The following is a 21856-nucleotide window of genomic DNA, read 5'->3' as shown; positions in this document are numbered from 1 at the left end:
CAGAGTCATCCGCACTCTCCCGCCCGTTTGGGAGCTTTGGTATAATCCCCATGGTCCTTACGGAGTCCCCAGCATCCTCTAGGACGTTAGAGAAAATAAGATTTTAAACCTACCGGTAAATCTTTTTCTTGTAGTCCGTAGAGGATGCTGGGCGCCCGTCCCAAGTGCGGACTACTTCTGCGAGACTTGTATATAGTTTTGCTTACATAAGGGTTATGTTATAGTTCCATCAGGTTGGACTGATGCTACGTTATTTTTTCATACTGTTAACTGTTTAATTGATACACAAGTTATACGGTGTGATTGGTGTGGCTAGTATGAATCTTGCCCTTGGATTAACAAAAATCCTTTCCTCGTACTGTCCATCTCCTCTGGGCACAGTTTCTCTAACTGAGGTCTAGAGGAGAGGCATAGAGGGAGGAGCCAGTGCACACCCATACTTAAAGTCTTTCTTAAAGTGCCCATGTCTTCTGCGGAGCCCGTCTATCCCCATGGCCCTTACGGAGTCCCCAGCATCCTCTACGGACTACGAGAAAAAGATTTACCGGTAGGTTTAAAATCTTATTTTATATATATATATATATATATATAGAAAGGCAGCATAAAGGGGCTCTCACCAGAATTTTGCACGTAAAAAGCATTGAGTATTTTATTTATACTTATCAAGGTGATTTCACAAAGAGAGTTCTTTCAACGTTTCGATCCATCAGGAAAATACAGCATAAGCAGCATGTACAAAAAATTGCATCCGTTCATGTACACCAGTATATATATATATATATATATATATATATATATATATATACAGGTTGAGTATCTCATATCCAAATATTCCGAAATACGGACTTTTTTGAGTGAGAGTGAGATATTGAAACCTTTGTTTTTTGATGGCTCAATGTACACAAACTTTGTTTAATACACAAAGTTATTAAAAATATTGTATTAAATGACCTTCAGGCTGTGTGTATAAGGTGTATATGAAACATAAATGAATTGTGTGAATGTACACACACTTTGTTTAATGCACAAAGGTATAAAAAATATTGGCTAAAATGACCTTCAGGCTGTGTGTATAAGGTGTATATGAAACATAAATACATTCTGTGCTTAGACTTGGGTCCCATCGCCATGATATCTCATTATGGTATGCAATTATTCCAAAATACGGAAAAATCCCATATCCAAAATACCTCTGGTCCCAAGCATTTTGGATAAGGGATACTCAACCTGTATATATTAATAATGTCTAGAGAAGATAGAATAATGGGGGGCGCCAATAGTGCATTAAAATATGACAATTTATTGACACATCATGAAACACAGGTCTAAATATGTGTGCGTACCACGGGGCGTGGCTTATGGATGGACGCTGAACAAGGCAACATGCAGTGGTGAATCCTTTTTGTATCTTTGATTATAAAACAAATTTATCATCGGTGATAATACCGCCATCTTTGGTACGCTCACATTTTTAGACCTGTGTTTCATGATGTGTCAATAAATTGTCATCTTTTAATGCACTATTGGCGCCCCCTATTATTCTATCTTCTCTAGACAAAATCTTTCCCCGTCGGGAGAACGGGGTGGACGACAGCTGATCTAAACGGCAGTGTGCAGCCAGATTGTCTGGAGACTTTACCTGTTTCAATTTGGATCTAACAATCTGGACTTGGACTTGTAGTTCCACAGACATTCTCCATTTAAACCCGGTTTGCACTCACACCTCCAATTTCTTTTTCCATACATATATATATATATACACACACACACACACACACACACACACGCACACACACACGCACACGCGTGTATTTGGACAGCCACCGATTGTCAAGTTGACCCACTTAAAAAGATGAGAGGTCTGTAATTTCCATCATAGGTACACGGTACACTACAACTGTGAGAGATAGAATCTGAAGGAAAAAAAAAAGGAAATCACATTGTATGATTTTTAAACAATTTATTTGTATATTCTTGCGGAAAATAAATATTTGGACCATCGAAAAGTTTAACTCAATGCTTTTTAATATAACCTCGGTTGGCAATTACAGAGGTCAAACGTTTCCTGTAGTTCTTGACCAGGTTTGCACACACTGTAGCAGGTATTTCTTTTTCATCCACTAGGGGTCACTGGAGTACTCTAGGGATATGGACGGGCGTTAGCCGGGATAGGCACATATTTCAATGTTTAAATTAGTAACTCTCCACCCTTGCCATACTCCCATAGAGGCTCCAGTATTTTTCTGTGCCTCAGTCGGGAAGGTACAGTGGACGGAAGTTCCTTAGATACTTCAATTTCAAGATTATTATTCATTTTTTCTACTCGATCCCTTCCCAGCTTATCAGAGAAGCTCGGGTCCGGGATCGTTGGTGCTGCAGAAGTTTAGCAGATGGCTTGTCGGGGCTCATGAGAGGGGCCCCACCATAGACCACAATCAGCAGAGCTGATTGCAGCTTCAGGCTGCACAAAGGAGCTGGATAGTGCTTAGCTGAGAAGCCCCGTCATAACCTCCCCTGGAACAGGTAATGAGCGGTTAGACAGCTCACACTGCCACCGCTCCCTTGCTTTATATTGCGGGGGGGTGTTGGCCGTGCAGCTCACGCTGCCGCCCGCTATGTGGGGACTATATATTTGTCTGTAAAAAGTCCCAAAAGTACCCCCCTGCTGCCCTGTCCCAGCCGCATATTGTACAGCACCACCCCAGCCGCCGCTCCCTAGCCGCCGGCCACTGTTCCTAGCCGCCGGCCACTGTCCCTAGCCGCCGGCCACTGTGTGCAGACACATGATCTTTCCGGCGCCCGGCTCTGCCGCAGAGACACTCGCCGCTCCTCGGCTCTCAGAGACTCTCCACATCCGCCTCCCTCCCAGCGACTATAAAGGGGGAGAGCGGGCAGGCTGACCGCGGTCAGCTCTCGCTGCTGCCGCGGCCCTCTCCTTGATCCGCTCCCCGGTCTCCGGCTCCACAGCCCTCCTAACATCAGCGGCTCTGTATTGATAAGGGGGAGAGGGGGCAGATGACCATGGACAGCTCACTCTGCTGCCGCGGTCCGACACTACAGGGGAGATTGCGGGGAGAAGGGGGGGGGGGGGAGGAATGCCCGCATAGAACATAGCGGGAGGCCCCATAACTAAGCTGCATTTTAATGCAGCAAGCAGTTCAGGCTATTAGGCCTGTGTAAGGGACATAAGTTATTTGAAGGACACTATCAGGCTTTTAAGTCTATGTTCCAATGTGTGGGGTGTCCATGTATGGGTATATATGTATATATGTATATATGTATGTATATATATATATATATATATATATATATATATATATGTGTGTGTGTGTGTTTATTTCTATGTAGTATGTATATGTGTATAGAGACTGTATATACTATATACTCAAGTAGCCACTAATATTGGTAAAAAGCACATGGCAGGAAGCCATTTTAACATTCCTTCCTGGTTCTTCTTCCAGGAAGTTGCTGTCCTACAACTCTAGGCCACCAGATGGTGCATGGGAGTTAGTCGAGGTGCGGACAGCTCAGGTTTCACTGATTGTAGTAGTGGCCCACGTGCACTGCACTTCGGGCTTATACAGAGTCGTGTGACTGGTCTGACTTTGTCTACTAATGCGAACAAGCAGCTTAGCTGCACAGTCTGTCAGAGTGTGTTACCTGAGGGAACACTAATGACGCGTTTCCTAGCGGGATTAGCCGCTGCAACGGGCGGCTAGATCTGAGGCTAGGGCAATTCCTCCTGAGATGCCAGAACGAAGATCCAATTCTAGCTCAATTTCTGAAATATAGTTATCATTTGTCTTATAACTTGCCAGTGTCGGCTATGTTGCATTCTGACAATCCACGATACATCTCATATCTCAAGAGGAGCATGAGGTACGTGAAAGGGGCTAGGCATCAGTTACTGACAGTCCGGCTATTGATAATCTTCGCAATACGTCAGGTTCTGCAGGTTACAGAGTCTGAAGCCCCTTTGTAAGATGATAACGTGTGGTTTGCTATATGAAAAAACACCGGTGTGTTTTCCTTTAGTCAGAATCTCTTAATAACCAGTTAACAGATGTCAAAACTCCAGCTCTACAACGTTAAAAACCCGTCAGAGCGTAGGCTAGAAGCTATGCTAAAGTCATTGTATATAGCAGTAGGGGTGTTACTTAGACCTGATTTGGTGGGAGTTTGGGTGAATAAGGCTGTAATTTGCGTGGATAACACAGCTAAAGTCGGCTCTACAACAAGACCACCTCATACTTCTCATTGATCACATCTGAGAATCAGCTGAGTATCTATGTACGTCTTCTATGGATGTCGGCCAGGTTAGTTCTCCCCTTCTTAGTTGCAACAATTGCGGCACGACGTGTGCTTGGGGCTGCGTTCTTGACAGGCAAAGAATCAGCGTTCAAAAAAGGGCTCCTGTAGCCTAGTGGATAAGGCTCCTGACCCGCAGTGCAGTGCCACCGGTTCAAGATTCTGCTGCTCCAGAATTTTGTTTCCCTTTAGACCTCAGTCCTTTCGAGGCCGTGCTACAGGAACAACCACACACAGTAGACGTGGTAGAGGAAGTGGTTTTCAACAAACCACTGACCGTTGTCAGGACACTAAGTATACCGACAAGCCAGGGGCAGGATGGGTTTCCAGACCGTCTCCAATCTTCAGTTGTGGGCATCCACAAATGGGTGGATCCGCAATTTAGTGTGCAAAGGTTCCACAAGAAGGCGGTTCTGCATTCCGCGATACAGTCTCTCGTAGACTCAGCAGTTGGATTTCGGTTCCAGTCACCAACAGGACAAGTTGGTAGTTCCAATGCCACATGGCTCTGTCAAACCAACTAAAGGAGCTCAATCAGTAAGTCGCTTACTAAAGATTAAAGGGCCTAATTCAGACCTGATCGTAGCAGCAACTTTGTTAGCAGATGGGCAAAACCATGTGCACTGCAGGAGGGGGCAGATATAACATGTGCAGAGGGAGTTAGATTTGGGCGGGTTATATTGTTTCTGTGCATGGTAAATACTGCCTGCCTTATTTTTACACTGCAATTTAGATTTCAGTTTTAACACACCCCACCCAAATCTAACTCTCTCTGCACATTTTATATCTGCGCCCCCCCCCCCCCCCCCCCCCCTGCAGTGCACATGGTTTTGCCCATCTGCTAACAAAGTTGCTGCTACGATCAGGCCTGAATTAGGCCCAAAGATGGAATCCCTGCAGGTAGTGACTGCAGGTTGGGATCCACAGTTATTCAGAATTTTGATGGATCTCAAGAATGCGTACTTAGACGCATCAGGCCTACTTATATTTTGCAGTAAAAACCATTATCAAGGTCAAGCGCTACCGTTTGGCTTCTCATCGGCGCCTCGGGTAGTCACAAGTAATGTCTGTCATGATAGCTCATCTCAGATTCCTGGGAGTGATAACAGTTCCGTACTTTGGAGATCTGCTCATCAAAGATACGTCTCAACACTTTTATGCCTGCAACGTGCATCACTAACGTACAATGGCCTAGTTCAGTACGGTTGGATTGTCACACTCAAGAACACAACACACAAAGTGTTCGTCATCGGGTACGGTTAGTACGCAATCCACAGACAGTCGGTGCATTCAACTGCTAGGAAAGATGGTGGCGTCTTTCAAAGCACTCCAGTTCGGAGTTATCGCTCAAGTCCTTTTCAACGGGATGTTCTTGCACACATCTACAAATTCATCAGGTAGTGCGGTTGTCTCCAAGGGCCAGAGTTTCAATACTCTGGTGGCTCCAAGTACACAATCTCGCCGCACGGACGTTCAGCGGCTGGAATTGGGTAATTCTAACGATGGACGCGAGTCTCAGAGGTTGGGGAGCTGTGGTCCAAAATTGTCAGCTTCAGGGTCTCTGGTCAGATCACAAAAGATTGCTGTCAATTAAAATGTCCTGGAACTCAGGGCAATTTACAACGCGCTGCGACAAGCAGTGCACATGCTCCATTCTCAGACGGTCCAGGTGCAGTCAGACAACGTGACGGCGTTCGCATACATCAATGAACAAGGAGGAACTCTAAGTCGCATGGCCATGCGGCAAGTTGCTTGAATCCTTAATTGGGCCGAGCATCACCAGGTGATATTGTCGGCAGTGTTCATTCCACACCTGATTATCTCAGCTGTCAGGAATTTCATCCAGAAAACTGGGCATTGAATCCAGAAGTGTTCGAGAAGTTGGTCCAAGAGGTGGAGTTACCCACAGGTGGATCTAATGGCATCTCGCCAAAATCATAAAACATTCCAGTATGTGTCCAGAACAAGAGCCTCAAAGGCAGTGGCAGTGGATGCTCTCACGATCGAGTGGTCGTACAGCTTTGTGTATCTGTTTCCACCGTTTCCGCTCCTTCCTCGGTTGCTAAGCGGACCAAACGATAGTCTATGACGGTCATACTGGTGGCGCCTCATTGGCCTCGGAGAGTATGGTTCTCTGATCTCCGTGTGCTACTCGCAGACGATCCTTGGCCGCTCCCGCTACGTCCGGACCTGTTACAACAGGGTCCGTCCCTTCACCCCGATTTAGCGCAGATACGCTTGACGGGGTGGCGGTTGAAAGCGCCCTCCTAAGGAAAGAGAGTATTCCGGAACGGTTATTCCAACCATGTTACGGGCTAGGAAGCCAGTTACAGCAGCTCATTATCACAGAATTTGGAGTGCCTATATAGGTTGGGTTGGTGTGAGCTCGGAAGTTTCCGACATAATTTTTCAAGTTATCCGATCTTTTGCTATTTTTACAGACGGGGTTTGATGGAGGACTACGTTTAGCTACATTAATGGTGCAGGTCTCTGCCTTGTCAATTTTACAAGGTGTCCTCAGAGTACAACCTCCATTTATACCATGCCATGGGACTTGAATCTGGTTTTAGACTTTTTACAGTCTTCATATTTTGAACCCTTCCAACAAGTGGATGGGAAGTTTCTCACTTTGGAACAGTTTCTCTTAGCTTTAGCTTCAGCAAGGCGTGTTCAGAATTGGTTGCCACCGTATCTGCCGTTTCATGATGAATAGAGCGGAACTTCAGACGAATCCCGCTTCCTACCACATATAGTATAATGTTTCCACATTAATTAATCAATCGTAGTTCCTGTGTTATCAGAAGGTTCAGGAACTTCAGCTACTTTGGATGTGGTACACGCACTACGTGTTTGTGTAGCCCAAATATCAACTGTACGTAAAACAAATACATTGTTGTTCTCTATGATGTAGTTAAGATAGCTTGGCCAGCTTCCAAGCAGACCTTATCCAGATGGATTAAACTGACCATACGTCAGGCTTATCTTCTTGCTAGGCTACAACCGCCTACATCAGTGTCAGGCCATTCCACACGTTCTGTGGGAAAGTCATGGGCAGCAGGTCATGGAGCTTTCTACGACGCAACTTGGACGAGCTGCTACATGGTCATCAGTGCACACGTTTGTGCGCTTTTACAAGTTGATACGTTTACGGCATCAGCATCTAGCTTTGGCCGTCTAGTGTTAAAGGTGCCAAACGGCTCTCCCGCCTGGCGGGGAAATTTGGTACATCCCAAGAGTACTCCAGTGACCCCTAGTGAATGAAAAAGAAAATAGGATATTGGTACTTACCAGATAAATCCTTTTCTTTGAATCCATAGGGGTCACTGGACGCCCACCCAGAGCAGTTTACCTGTCTTGTGGTAAGTTCAGTGGATCTTATGGTAACACATATTCTCACTGATTGTTACAATATTACGTGATTTCTATTATTGTGCCAAATGTTTGTTGTCAGTTACATTACGTGTCAACTTTAGGGTTGTCCGTTATGTTATAAGGTTATATGTAATTCTCTATGGTTCATCCTCTCTATCGCTCCTCTTCGGCTCAGTAAAAATAATGGAGTCTCTATGGGAGTATGGCAGGGGTGGAGAGTTACTAATTTAAATATGTGCCTATCCCGGCTAACGCCCGTCCATATCCCTAGAGTACTCCAGTGCCCCCTATGGATTCAAAGAAAAGGATTTATCTGGTAAGTACCAAAATCCTATTTTTGGTCCACTCTTCCATGCAGATCTTCTCTAGATCTGTCATGTTTTGGGGCTGTCGCTGGGCAACACAGACGTTCAACTTCCTCCACAGATTTTCTATTGGCTTGAGGTCTGGAGACTGGCTAGGCCACTCCATGACCTTGAAATGCTTCTTACGGAGCCACTCCTTAGTTGCCCGGGCGGTGTGTTTGGGGTCATTGTCATGCTGGAAGACCCAGCCACGTTCCATCTTCAATGCTCTTACTGAGAGAAGGAGGTTTTTGCCCAAAATCTCACGATACATGGCCCCGTTCATCCTCTCCTTAATACAGATCAGTCGTCCTATCCCCTTTGCAGAAAAGCAGCCCCAAAGCATGATGTTTCCACCCCCATGCTTCACAGTGGGTATGGTGTTCTTGGGATGCCATTCATCATTCTTCTCCCTCCAAACACGGCGAGTGGAGTTTATACCAAAAAGTTTGATTTTGCTCTCATCTGACCACATTACATTCTCCCAATCCTCCTCTGGATCATCCAGATGGTCACTGGCAAACTTTAGACGGGCCTGGACATGTGCTGGCTTAAGCAGGGGGACCTTTCGGGCGCTGCAGGATTTCAATCCATGACGACGTAGTGTGTTATTAATGGTAACCTTTGTGACTGTGGTCCCAGCTCTCTTGAAGTCATTGACCAGGTCCCCCCATGTAGTTCTCGGCTAATTCCTCACCGTTCTCAAGATCATTGATACTTCACGCGGTGAGATCTTGCATAGAGCAACAGGTCGAGGGAGCTTGTCAGTGATCTTGTATTTCTTCCATTTTTTAATAATTGCGCCAACAGTTGATCTCTTCTCACCAAGCTGCTTGCCTATTGTCGAGTAACTCATCCCAGCCTTCTGCAGCTCTACAATTTTGTCCCTGGTGTCCTTAGACAGCTCTCTGGTCTTGGCCATGGTGGAGAGGTAGCAGTCTGACTGTTTGAGGGTGTGGACAGGTGTCTTTTATACAGATAACCAGCTCAAACAGGTGCCATTAATACAGGTAATGAGTGGAGGATAGAAGAGCTTCTTAAAGAAGTAACAGGTCTGTGAGAGCCAGAAATCTTGCTGCTTGGTAGGTGTCCAAATATTTATTTTCCACAAGAATATACAAGTAAGTTGTTTAAAAATTATACAATGTGATTTCCTGGGGTTTTTTTGTTTGTTTTTTCAGATTCTGTCTCTCACAGTTGAAGTGTACCTATGATGGAAATTACAGACCTCTCTCATCTTTTTAAGTGGGTCAACTTGTACAATCGGTGGCTGTCCAAATACTTTTTTGCCCCACTGTATACACAACTCCTTTCTGCGCTGATCACACTCATCGTTTGGGTGCAAGGGGGTGAGTTGGGACAAGAAAGGGGAGCAGTCAGGATTCATTGTTAGACTGCCCCCAGTAAAACAGAAGTCTAGATCCTGTGTAATGTAAGATGCATAAGGGATACCAATGTATTGCACAATGTACTATAAAGGTCATTGCTGCTGTGTGGCATACTGTGAACAAGAGGCTCTATTGTGTGATACAGCATGTGGTGTAATTTGTTGTTTTTGTTTTTCCGTGAGGTGGACCAACAACTGCCTTGGCATGGGTGTCAAAAATCCTAGGGCCTAATTCAGATCTGATCGCTGCTGTGCGTTTTCGCACAGCGGGCGATCAGATCCGAACTGCGCATGCGTCTGAGCCGCAATGCGCAGGTGGGTCGGACGGCTAAAATGGTCAGCGACGGGATGGTGTGAAGGATCCATTTGCATTGGCGTTCGCATGGTGATTGACAGGAAGAGGCCGTTTGTGGGTGGCAACTTACCGTTTTCAGGGAGTGTTCGGAAAAACGCAGGCGGGCTCAAGCGGTTTCAGGAAGGGATTCTGACGTTTGCTCTGGCCCCGATCAGCAGATTCAATCGCATTGGAAGAGTAAGTCCTGGGCTGCGCAGAGACTGCACAAGCAGCTCAGCTACACATGCGATCGCACACTTGCACAGCTAAAATACACTCCCCCTGTAGGCAGCGACTATCTGATCGCAGGGCAGCAAAAAGCGCATCCCAGCGATCAGATCTGAATTAGGCCCCTATTTTCGTCCCTGACACTGCTACTTGGTGGGTGCTGGGAAATCAGGCACTGCCCTTCTGCTTCAAACAATAGTTACAGCTCCCCCTGTGTGCAGAATGTGACGCCACTGATATAAGTGTCAGAGACTTTCACTTTCATTTCCCTCTTCTGCTTCCAGCGATGGCGTCTGCTGCTGATCTGAGAGAGGAGCTGGACTGTTCCATCTGCCTGAGCATTTATACTGATCCTGTAAACCTGAGATGTGGCCACAACTTCTGCAGGGTCTGTATTGATCGTGTGTTGGATACACAGGAGGAGGCTGGAGCTTATACCTGTCCTGACTGCAGAGCAGAGTGTGAGGAGCGTCCTGCACTGCAGAGGAACATAACGCTGTGTAACATAGTGGGGAGTTTCCTATCTACTCGGTCAGATCAGGAGGAGACTGGGATCTTCTGCACTTACTGTATTCACTCTCCTGTACCTGCTGCTAAATCCTGTCTGCTGTGTGAGGCTTCTCTGTGTGATAATCACCTGAGAGTACACAGCAAGTCAGCAGAACACGCCTTATGTGATGTCACCACTGCCCTGGGGAACAGGAAATGCTCCGTCCATAAGAAGATCCTGGAGTATTACTGCACTGAGGATGCTGCCTGTATCTGTGTGTCATGCTGTCTGATCGGGAAACACAGAGGACACCAGGTGGAGTCATTAGATGAGGCCTTTAAGAAGAAGAAAGAGAAATGGAGAAACATTCTGCAGAAACTGACCACAAAGAGAGCAGAGACTGAGAAAAGAGTCCAGAGACTGCAGGAGCGCAGGAGAAAAGATCAGCGAAAAGCAGCGCGTGTAACAGAGAGAGTCACTGCCCTGTTTAGAGACATCAGGAGACAGCTGGAGGACCTGGAGAAGAGAGTCCTGAGTGAGATCTCCAGGCAGGAACAGCGCGTTTCACTCTCAGTCTCTGATCTGATCCAGCAGCTGGAAATAAAGAAGGACGAGCTGTCCGGGAAGATGCGTCACATTGAGGAGTTGTGTAACATGTCTGATCCAGTGACTGTCTTACAGGAACCAGACACAGGGGACTTGTGTGATACTGAGGACACAGAGAGACATGATATCCAGGTACATGATGAAGGAGATCTGGATGCGGGTCTCATCTCAGGGACATTACACACATTATCTGATATAATAACATATATAGATACAGGGATTTATGTGCAGGAAGCTACAGACCTATTACTGGATGTAACCACAGCTGGTGATTATGTACAGATATCAGGTGACAGGAAAACTGCATCCTGCTCACATAGAAACCAGAATCACCCAGTAACACCAGAGAGATTTGAGGATGATCAGGTAATAAGCACCAGGGGATTCTCCTCAGGGCGACATTACTGGGAGGTGGATGTCAGTAAGTCAGAGGTGTGGAGGGTGGGGATGTGTTATCCCAGTATAGACAGGAGAGGATTGCAGTCAGTCATTGGATATAATAACAAGTCCTGGTGTCTGTGTAGGGATAATAATCAGTACACAGTGAGACATGACAGTAAAGAGATCCAGTTACCTGGCAATACCTGCTGTGACGTGGTGAGGGTATATCTGGATCATGAGGCAGGACAGCTGTCCTTTTATTCTCTGTGTGACCCCATTGGACACTTACACACTTACACTGCCGCCCTCACTGAGCCCCTCCATGCTACATTGTGGTTAGGGTGGGGAGTTGGTCGTATAACTATATGTGGGAATTCATGAGCTAAAATAAATTGTCATAAGAAATTTGCCCAGAGACTGGTGATATGACATGGTGGGATATGATTGGGGGAACATCCAGCCAATAGAATGAAGCAGTGGGTGGCGCTACAGCTGTGTGTATGGATGTGTCTCTCATTGTAAATTATATAAATATATATCTCTGTGGGATTTATCCACCTCTGACTCACTGAGTGCTGTGATTGGCTGCAATAGCTGTCTGTCAGCCAGTGTGCACCCAATAGGTGTCAGCTCTGGCAGTGCTTGAGCACCTGCATATTTGTGCTGCTTCTTGCAGACTGCTTTCCTCTCTGTCAGTGTCTGTCACCCGGGGGCCCGGACATGTCACTGATTAGGGAGTCGCTGATGTTACTGTGCAACTCACCAGCCCTGGAACTTGCACCAGCATGTTCCTGGGCAGCTCTCTTAAGCTGAGTACACACTGAGCGATAGATCATTCATTCAAACAAATGGATGATACATAGCTAGACACCTGAAATCGGGGGCCCGGCGCTACCCGCTCAGCAAAGGGATGCAAAGCAGGTAGACGCCTGATTGGAGAGGTGGCTTCCTGCTCTGCATCCCTGTGCTGCGCAGCCCTGGGCCTGGCCTGTCCCGCTGCTGCTGCCGCCTGCAAATGCAAACTGACAGGCAGCAGCGCCGTCAGTTTAAAGCCCTCCCTCCTTCCCTACAGCGGCATGATGATCGGACAGAGGCATGATGAGCGGGTGAAAAGTGGGCAGAGCTACACTGACTAAAAGGGGTGGGGCTACATGAACAAAAAGGGGCGGAGCTACACGGGATCCCCAAGCTGAGGCAGATCCCTTCCAGCCAACCAGACTGTGGTACTGTAAGTGGATGGAAAAAAGATAAAAGTGTGTGTATGTACTGTGTGTATGTATTGTATATGTGTGTGTGTGTGTGTGTGTATGTATGTACTGTATGTATGTGTTTGTGTGTATATAAGTTTCACTTCTGCAGGCATTAAGGGTAGATGGCAGAGGTGGAACTTTCGCCGCAGCAGCCAGTGCAATGCATGGGGGACCACAGCACTTGGGGGGCCCTCAACCAGCGGATCAGTCAGCAGGACTAATAACGGTGCGCTGCTGCTAGCCATGGGCCACAAGGAGAAAGTAGGTGGTCTCCTCCCCTCCCTGACCTGCCCCTCCTGTCACCAGGCCCGGCGTAACACGCTCAGCGAAGGGATGCAAAGCACGGAGCACAGGGCTGGAGAGACGCTCTCCCTGCTCTGCATCCCTGCTGCTGTGCTCTTGTTACACTGTAGCGTCCTGGCGTCGGCTACCTTACTCCCTCTTCTCGTTGCGTCTCTGGCAACGAGAAGCAGCTCTTCTTCACCGGTCCACACGGCTCTCTTCTCTGGTGAGGTCACGGTCTCCCTCCCCTCTCCTCCCCACCTCTTAATTAATTGTTCAGCACCACACTGCACCTATCCCCTCCTGTGGACGGTATGTATAATTATGTATAATATATGTGTAATGTATGTATGGAAGTTTTTGGGTTTTATTTTACTAATAGCAGTGTGCAGACCATAGGCATCATGGCACCCCCCCACTCACAAGCTTGCCACCGGTTAATGTGTCCCCCCATGCTGCCGATTAATGTTGCCCCTGAGGTGCCTGGTTAGGTCTTGTTCGTGTGCCATGCTGTGTCTCCACGCTTCTCCTGTCAACTCCCCGGTATGAGGCTCCTGGAGCACAGGAGAACTGCTCTGTTGATGGGACTTGTGAGGACACGGCGGGAGCTCTAGTCACACTTGCTCTGGCTATCTGTCTTAGCACCGTGGCTCCTGTGTGAGGCTGCTGCCACTGTCCACAGAGGGAACAACGGCGGCCGGGACCCGGGAGCTGTGTGGAGCAGGTGACAATCTTGTTTAACTTAGCGAGCGAGAGCGAGTACCTTTCACTACCATCCTGCCCTCCCCTGCTCCACACCACTGCTCCCATCCTGCCCCACCCTCTCCACACCACTGCTCCCATCCTGCCCCCCCTACTCCGCACCACTGCTCCCATCCTGCCACCCCTGCTCCACACCACTGCTCCCATCCTGTCCCCTCCTGCTCCTCAACACTGATCTTATCCTGCCCCCTCCTGATTGGCTCCAGGTCCACGGCGGATTTGAAATAGTGGCGCTGTGGTCATAGGAGCTGCAGTGCCGCCAACCACAGCTTCCTCCTCCTTGCTACACCTCAGCCGCCCTGCCGCCGCCCTCGGTCCTTCTCTGCACTTCTGCACCATGCCGACCACAGCCTCCTAATACACCGCACCACAGACCACAGCATCCTCAGCACCACTGCTGCTAAATAGGTAATCTTACCCTGCTGCCTTTCTCTCTCCCTAGTCCCTATTGTATGCCGTTGCTATTCCTCGCTCTGTCACGCTCCCTGTCCCTATGTCCCGGCTGTCACTTTCCCTGTCCCTGTCCCTATTTCCCTGCTGTCACTTTCCCTGTACCTATGTCCCTGCTGTCACTTTCCCTGTCCCTGTCCCTATTTCCCTGCTGTCACTTTCTTTGTACCTATGTCCCTGCTGTCACTTTCCCTCTCTCTCTCTCCCTGTCCCTGCTGTCACTCTCCCTGAATTTTGCCTCCATGTGCATAATGTGAATTTCGGCTCATTCTGTGTGCTATAATGTAAATTTTGGCTCAGTCTGTGTGCTATTATTATTTGAATTTCGGCTCATACCGTGTGGTATACTGTGAATTTCGGCTCATTCTGTGTGCTATTGTCAGGAATCGACTCACCACAGTTACATCTGTCCGCCGGTGCGGACTCCGACCGGGGTTCCTACGTTTTGCTGTCACCCGACTCCCTGTCGCCGGACGTCATCCTAGGCCTGAGAGCATTCCTGTTGTCAGCAGGCGTGAGAGCACGCCGCGTTCCCGCCGGGCCGCGGCATGGGCGCCGCCATGACAGTCTCCATCAGTCTGAGTGCGGCGGCCAATCCGGAGCTTGGCCGCACCTCCTCGTTCCACTCCAGCCAATGCCCGCACACCAGGGGGTATATCATGAGCTGCAGGATGAGGCTGCAGTTGTCCTGAACTTTGAGTCACTCCTGTGATCCATGTGTCCTTCCTGGATCCTCGGTGTTCCTGGTTACCTTCCTGGATCCTCCGTGTTCCTGGTTACCTTCCTGTTCCTCCGTGCTCCTGGTTACCTGCCTGCATCTCCGTGGAACTACAAGCATCAGCAATCCCTGTGTTTACTATCTGGCTTCACACCTATCTACATCCACAGTGTGCTTCAGCCTCAGCAGTAGAGACTCTCTCTCCAGGTGCATTCCATCACCTCACCTGTGAAGCAGCTTGCTAGCTGCCTGTGCCTCATCAACTGCACTGTGAACTGTTACCAAGTCTCCTGCATCTGCTACCAGGTTTGCTACCCATATATCACCATCTCTGCTGGCTCCACGTTTTAAACAACTCTGGTTCCCATACCAGTGAACTCATTCATCATACTGTCATATTACATTTGCCGTAGACTCTCAGCTTTTACGCTGCACCATTATCACTGCATTCCTTACTGTTTATTTCTGCTGCCTTATTGTGTGAACTTTTCAGTTAATAAAACATAATTGCGCCCATGCGCAAAAACCCAATCCAGCCTCCTCACTTCTTCCCTCCAACCTCCACTGACCCACTAGCACCCCCTCCGTGGGACACAAACAAAACCGAACCTGACAGTAAGTTCAGGACTGATGGACTCGGACGGTGGTCAGAGTGTGGGGTCAGGGGCCTTACAAAATCTGGTCTCCCGCTTGGATGGTCAAGAGGCTGTGCAGCAGCAGATGTTCCAGTTCCTGCAAGGAATGTCCTCCCGGATTGATACACTGCAACAATCCCTGCCTAGTGTACCTGCTTCTCCAGTTCCAGTTACCCCAGCACCTGCAAGTGCTGTGAGTTCTTCTATGTCGGCTGCATCAGCTCCAGTGTCACGCTTGCACCTGCCCGTGCCCAGCAAATATGATGGCAGTCCGAAGCTATGTCGCGGGTTCCTTAACCAATGTGAAATCCAGTTTGAATTATTATCACACAATTTCCCCACGCCAAGATCCAAGGTTGCCTACATTATCTCACGGCTCTCTGGTTCTGCCTTGAGTTGGGTGTCTCCTCTGTGGGAACGTGCTGACCCTCTGATGAACAACTACGCTGAATTTGTGTCAACCTTCAGACGCATCTTTGACGAACCGGGTCGTGCAACATCAGCCTCTGCAGATCTTATTCAGCTTCGTCAAGGTACCCGGAGTATGGGCCAATATGTCATCCAGTTCCAGACGTTAGCCGCAGAGATCCAGTGGAATAACCAAGCCCTGGTAGTAGCCTTCTGGCATGGACTTTCGGATCGGATCAAGGATGAACTGGCAACCCGTGATATCCCTGAGCAATTGTCTGAACTAATCTCTCTGTGCATCAAGTTGGACTCTCGCATTCGCGAACGCAACAGTGAGCGTGCTCGTAGTGAGCCTCGCAAGTCAAGAATGGTACCTTCAGTGCAATTTCAGCCTCCACCTTCTGATGAGCCTATGCAAATTAATAGGTCCTGCTTAACTCCTGAGGAGCAGTCAAGAAGACTCCGTGAGAGACTGTGTCTTTATTGTGCGGCTACAGGTCACCAGATTAATTCTTGTACAGTGCATTCGGGAAACGCCAGATCCTGACTTGTAAAGGAGGAGTCAAGTTGGGATCTTCTAGACAAGCTCCTTCAAATTCAAGACCTTATTCTTCCTGTGACTTTAGAGACTACGGCTGGACTCCAATCTGCAACTGCGTTGGTGGACTGTAGAGCCGCGGGAAACTTCATCACTCAAGCTGCAGTAGATAAGTTTCATTTGCCTGTCTGCGAACTCTCATATCCAGTCTACATTACTGCAGTGGATGGTAGCCGAATTTCCAAGGGCTATATCTCTCACCAGACCAAGCCAGTGGTACTGGGAGTCGGGTTCCTGCATTCTGAATTAATAAAGTTTTTAGTTATTCCTCAGGCAACCCAGGAGATTGTGTTGGGTATGCCCTGGCTCCAACTACATAATCCGTGGATTGATTGGTCCACGTTACAACTCACTTCCTGGGGTTCACATTGCCGTCAGTCCTGCTTAGCTCAAGTTTACCCTATAAGGTCTTCTGAAGTCAAGTCCCAGTCAAGTCTTCCTGAGGCCTACCCAGATTTCTCTGACGTCTTCAGTGAAAAGGCTGCTGATATTCTGCCGCCCCATAGAGAGTGGGATTGCCCCATTGACCTCATTCCCGGCAAAAAAACACCTAGGGGGGCGTACATATCCGTTATCTGTTCCTGAAACCGAGGCGATGAGCGATTACATCAGGGAGAACTTACAGAAGGGATTCATCCGCCCCTCATCTTCACCCGCTGGTGCGGGCTTTTTCTTTGTTAAAAAGAAGGATGGAGGATTACGTCCATGCATCGACTACCGGGGTCTCAATGACATTACCATCAAAAATAGCTATCCATTACCCCTCATCACTGAGTTGTTTGATAGAGTCAAGGGAGCCCGCATCTTCACCAAGTTAGATTTCCGCGGTGCCTATAATCTCATCAGAATCCGTAGTGGTGATGAATGGAAGACAGTTTTTAATACTCGAGATGGTCATTACGAGTACCTGGTAATGCCATTCGGGTTGAACAATGCCCCAGCAGTATTCCAGCACTTCGTTAACGAAATCTTCCGTGACGTTCTGTATAAGTATCTTGTAGTTTACCTGGATGATATCCTCATCTTCTCCCAAGATATCTCTTCCCATCGTCTACAAGTCAGTGAGGTCCTCCGACGTCCTCGTGAGAACCGTCTCTACGGCAAGTTGTCCAAGTGTACTTTTGAAGTTTCTTCCATACCCTTCCTGGGGTATATAATTTCCGGATCGGATCTCCAGATGGACCCGACAAAGTTGGGAGCTATTGCCAATTGGTCCATTCCGAATACTCTCAAGTCCATTCAGCGATTCCTGGGATTCGCTAATTATTATAGGAAGTTCATCCGAGGATTCTCAACTCTCATCGCTCCTATTACCAACTTAACTCGGAAAGGGGCAGATCATTCCAACTGGTCAGAAGAAGCTTTAGCTGCGTTTCAAAAGATCAAGCAGGCTTTTATGTCTGCTCCAGTTCTGTCTCAACCAGATGTTAACAAGCCATTCGAGTTGGAGGTGGATGCTTCCACAGTAGGAGTTGGAGCTGTTCTCTCTCAGAAGGGAACTGATGGGAAGATTCACCCTTGTGGATTTTATTCTCGTAAATTCCTTCCTGCAGAAGCTAACTATTCCATTGGTGACCAAGAACTACTGGCTATCAAGCTGGCCCTTGAGGAATGGAGGTATCTCCTGGAAGGGGCCAAATTTCCATTTAACATCTATACGGATCATAAAAATCTGCTTTACTTAAAGGCAGCCCAGTGTCTTAATCCTCGCCAGTCCCGCTGGGCTATGTTCTCTCGTTTTAATTTTAAGCTTCATTTCCGCCCAGGTTCCCAGAATATCAAAGCAGACGCTTTGGCCCGATCTATGGAGTCCGAAGAAGAGACGTCTGATCCAGTTCCGCATTCCATCCTGAATCCAGTCGTATTTGCTTCATCTCAAGTTTCTCCTGCTCCGCCTCCTGGTAAGACTTTTGTTTCCCCAGAACTTCGTCCCAAGTTACTGTCTTGGGCTCATCAGTCCAAATTCACTGGGCATCCTGGTGTCCTAAAGACCTTCAAGTTCCTCTCCGAGACATACTGGTGGCCGAAGATGAAAGTCGACATCAAATACTTTGTGGCATCCTGTCCTAAGTGTGCACAGCACAAGACTCCTCGTCAGTCTCCAGCAGGTCAGTTACAGCCATTATCTATTCCCAGCCGTCCCTGGTCACACCTGTCCATGGATTTCATCTCCGACCTTCCCTCTTCTCAAGGATATAATACCATCTGGGTCGTGGTTGACAGGTTTACCAAAATGGCTCATTTTTTTCCTCTCCAGGGTCTCCCTTCTGTCCCAAAACTTGCTCAAATCTTCCTACGGGAGATTTTCCGTTTACATGGACTGCCCACTGAAATTATATCCGACCGTGGAGTGCAGTTCGTGGCAAGGTTTTGGAGAGCCCTTTGTTCTGCCATGCAAGTCAGCCTCAAGTTTTCGTCAGCTTACCACCCTCAGACAAATGGGCAGACAGAGAGGGTAAACCAAGAGTTGGAAACCTTTTTAAGACTTTGTTTCATCTTCTCAGGATGACTGGTTGGATCTGCTTCCGTGGGCCGAATTTGCCCACAATTTCCGCTACCATACTGCTACAGAGACAACCCCATTCTTTGCTGTATATGGACAACATCCTCGTGTTCCGGATTTTCAAGATCTTCCTAACATCGATGTTCCTGCCGCCACTGCTGTTTTGGGTCAGTTCTCTTCAACCTGGAAGAAGATTCATGCTTCCCTCAAGAAAGCTTCCAGTCGTTATAAGTTCTTTGCTGACCGTAAAAGACGCGGAGTTCCTAGCCTGAAGCCTGGTGACAAGGTTTGGCTCTCCACTCAGAACCTCCGTCTTAGAGTGCCTTCGATGAAGTTCGCACCGCGCTTCATCGGTCCCTTCACCATCGAAAGAGTCATCAGTCCTGTGGCTTACAAACTCAAATTGCCTCCTTCGTTAAGAATTCCTAATGCTTTTCATGTCTCTCTCCTCAGACCGTTAGTCCTGAATCGCTTCCAAAGAGCTCTTCCAGTTGGTCCCAGAATATGAACCCAGCGGGGCGTAGAGTTTGAAATAGAGAAGATTCTGGATTCTCGTTGCTGGTACGGTCATCTGCAATACCTCATCGACTGGTCCGGTTATGGTCCTGAGGAGAGCAGCTGGGTGAATTCTTCTGACGTCCATGCTCCAAGGTTGGTCCGTGTCTTCCACAGAACTCACCCTTCCAAGCCACGTGGGTGTTCGGTGCCCACCCATAAAGGAGGGGGTACTTTCAGGAATCGACTCACCACAGTTACATCTGTCCGCCGGTGCGGACTCCGACCGGGGTTCCTACGTTTTGCTGTCACCCGACTCCCTGTCGCCGGACGTCATCCTAGGCCTGGGAGCATTCCTGTTGTCAGCAGGCGTGAGAGCACGCCGTGTTCCCGCCGGGCCGCGGCATGGGCGCCGCTATGACAGTCTCCATCATTCTGAGTGCGGCGGCCAATCCGGAGCTTGGCCGCACCTCCTCGTTCCACTCCAGCCAATGCCCGCACACCAGGGGGTATATCAGAAGCTGCAGGATGAGGCTGCAGTTGTCCTGAACTTTGAGTCATTCCTGTGATCCATGTGTCCTTCCTGGATCCTCCGTGTTCCTGGTTACCTTCCTGGATCCTCCGTGTTCCTGGTTACCTTCCTGGATCCTCCGTGTTCCTGGTTACCTTCCTGTTCACGCTCTCACTTTATTAACTACAGTATGAGAGGGAGGGCGCAAATTTATAGTTTGCAGGGGGGCGCCGAACACCCTAGCACCGGCCCTGCCTGAAATGTCTGTGAAGTTTAGGAATGGGACATCGAAAGAAAACATCCGTTAAATGATGCTTTTCAGCATTGATTACCAATGGGGGTTTTTTGTTTTTTTTTATTTGTTTTTTTATAAACTGGCTGCCTAAGGATATAATGCACTAATAAACTTCTGAAATGATAAATCATCCTTCTATTATGATTATCTTGTTAGTGGCTTACAGTTTATGCACACACACATGTAACAAATAAGAATAAATAAATATACATATATATATATATATATTATGGATCGCAGGTCCGGCACTCCATGCTCCACTTTAAGCTGTGCCGGTGCCTTCACAGGGTAGTGTATTTGGCATGCAGAGGTGCGGGACTCAGACTGGAACAAAAGAAGCTAAGTCTGTGGTGTGGTAGTCATCAACGTTTCAATATTTTTAATATTGTCATCAGGATAATACAAAGACAAACATACCTTTTATAGGTGAACACCACGAGTGAATGCTGGCGTCAGAGCCGGGACCGCTCACCCTCCCCGTCGCCGCGCTGTTAGGTGACGTCATCTGATTGAACCGTACACCTGTTAGTGAAACTTTAACCATTTACCATACTACAAATGTAAAATAGTGGGCATACAAAATGACAAGCACTTAGACATTGATATCATAGATACTTAGTTTGCATAATAAAGACTCAAGACAAATGATACATGTTTCCGTTCTGATAGACACAGACAAAAAGATACATTTGTCCTGTACTCAATAGCAATCAATGCAGAAAACCTCAGGATACTATACTATATATGCTGCTCTATGGTAGCTGTTTACATTGAACAGTCTTGCCTGTAATTATAGTATCCAGAGGTTTTCTGCATGGATTGCTTCTTTAGAGGAGGTCGGGGCAAGTCCAGAAAACCTGCAACAGCAAGTTCCCAGGAACAGAAACCAGGTTCTGGTTCTTCAAAATCTTCAGCATGACGGTGGACCTCCCAGCCTGGAGATCGGTCAGGTGGGGGCGAGACAAAAAAATTTCAGTCACGTCTGGGCGTCATCATGCCTAGACCCCTGGGTTAAAGATATTGTTGCCCAGGGCTACCGACTGGAATTTCAAGAACTCCCACCTCACAGATTCTTCAAATCAGGCTTACCGGAGGTCCCGTACGAAAGCCCTCACCGCTTTTGCGTCTCATCCCCAGTACTCAGAATGGATGTTTAGGTCACATGGGACCTGGCCACATAGGGGATTCCCGCTTACCGTCAGTAACCGCCTGTTACTGACTCCACCAACTACGCAGCGGGCAGGTTTATACTGCCACCACCAAACTCCTAACCTGCCGTGGCGTTTGGAACCACGGTTCTGCTCTGTATGCGTCGACACGCCGCCTTACCACACCTGTGTGTTGTTGACGAATCCCCCACTAGTCGCTTGATTAGGCCTCTACTGGTAGCTGGCGGAAGGCGGAACTTGCGGACGCTGGTTACACCCTGGAGAGCTGGAGAACGGGGCTATGTTTGGCATAGCCCTGCAGGTCACAAGATGAAGTGGTCTTCTTGAGGC

At 48.0% G+C, this 21856-nt stretch overlaps 1 protein-coding gene across 2 annotated transcripts in view; it reads left to right on the top strand.

Moving 5' to 3' along the window:
- LOC134933686 (E3 ubiquitin/ISG15 ligase TRIM25-like) overlaps nucleotides 1-21856 on the top strand; it is a 75060-nt gene that overhangs the window by 11967 nt on the left and 41237 nt on the right. The window contains exon 2 of one of the 2 annotated variants that reach the window (XM_063929059.1): nucleotides 10258-11201. In XM_063929059.1, coding sequence (XP_063785129.1) covers nucleotides 10260-11201 — 942 coding nt within the window. In that variant the 5' untranslated portion in view covers nucleotides 10258-10259. Of the gene's footprint in view, nucleotides 1-10257; nucleotides 11856-21856 lie in introns of those variants that run through there. The other variant, XM_063929058.1, reaches the window with a different exon arrangement.

The sequence above is a fragment of the Pseudophryne corroboree genome, chromosome 6 (genome assembly GCF_028390025.1).
Source record: "Pseudophryne corroboree isolate aPseCor3 chromosome 6, aPseCor3.hap2, whole genome shotgun sequence".
NCBI lineage: Eukaryota > Metazoa > Chordata > Amphibia > Anura > Myobatrachidae > Pseudophryne > Pseudophryne corroboree.
Note: the sequence above shows the minus strand (reverse complement) of the source record. Positions and strands in the feature narration are given on the sequence as shown.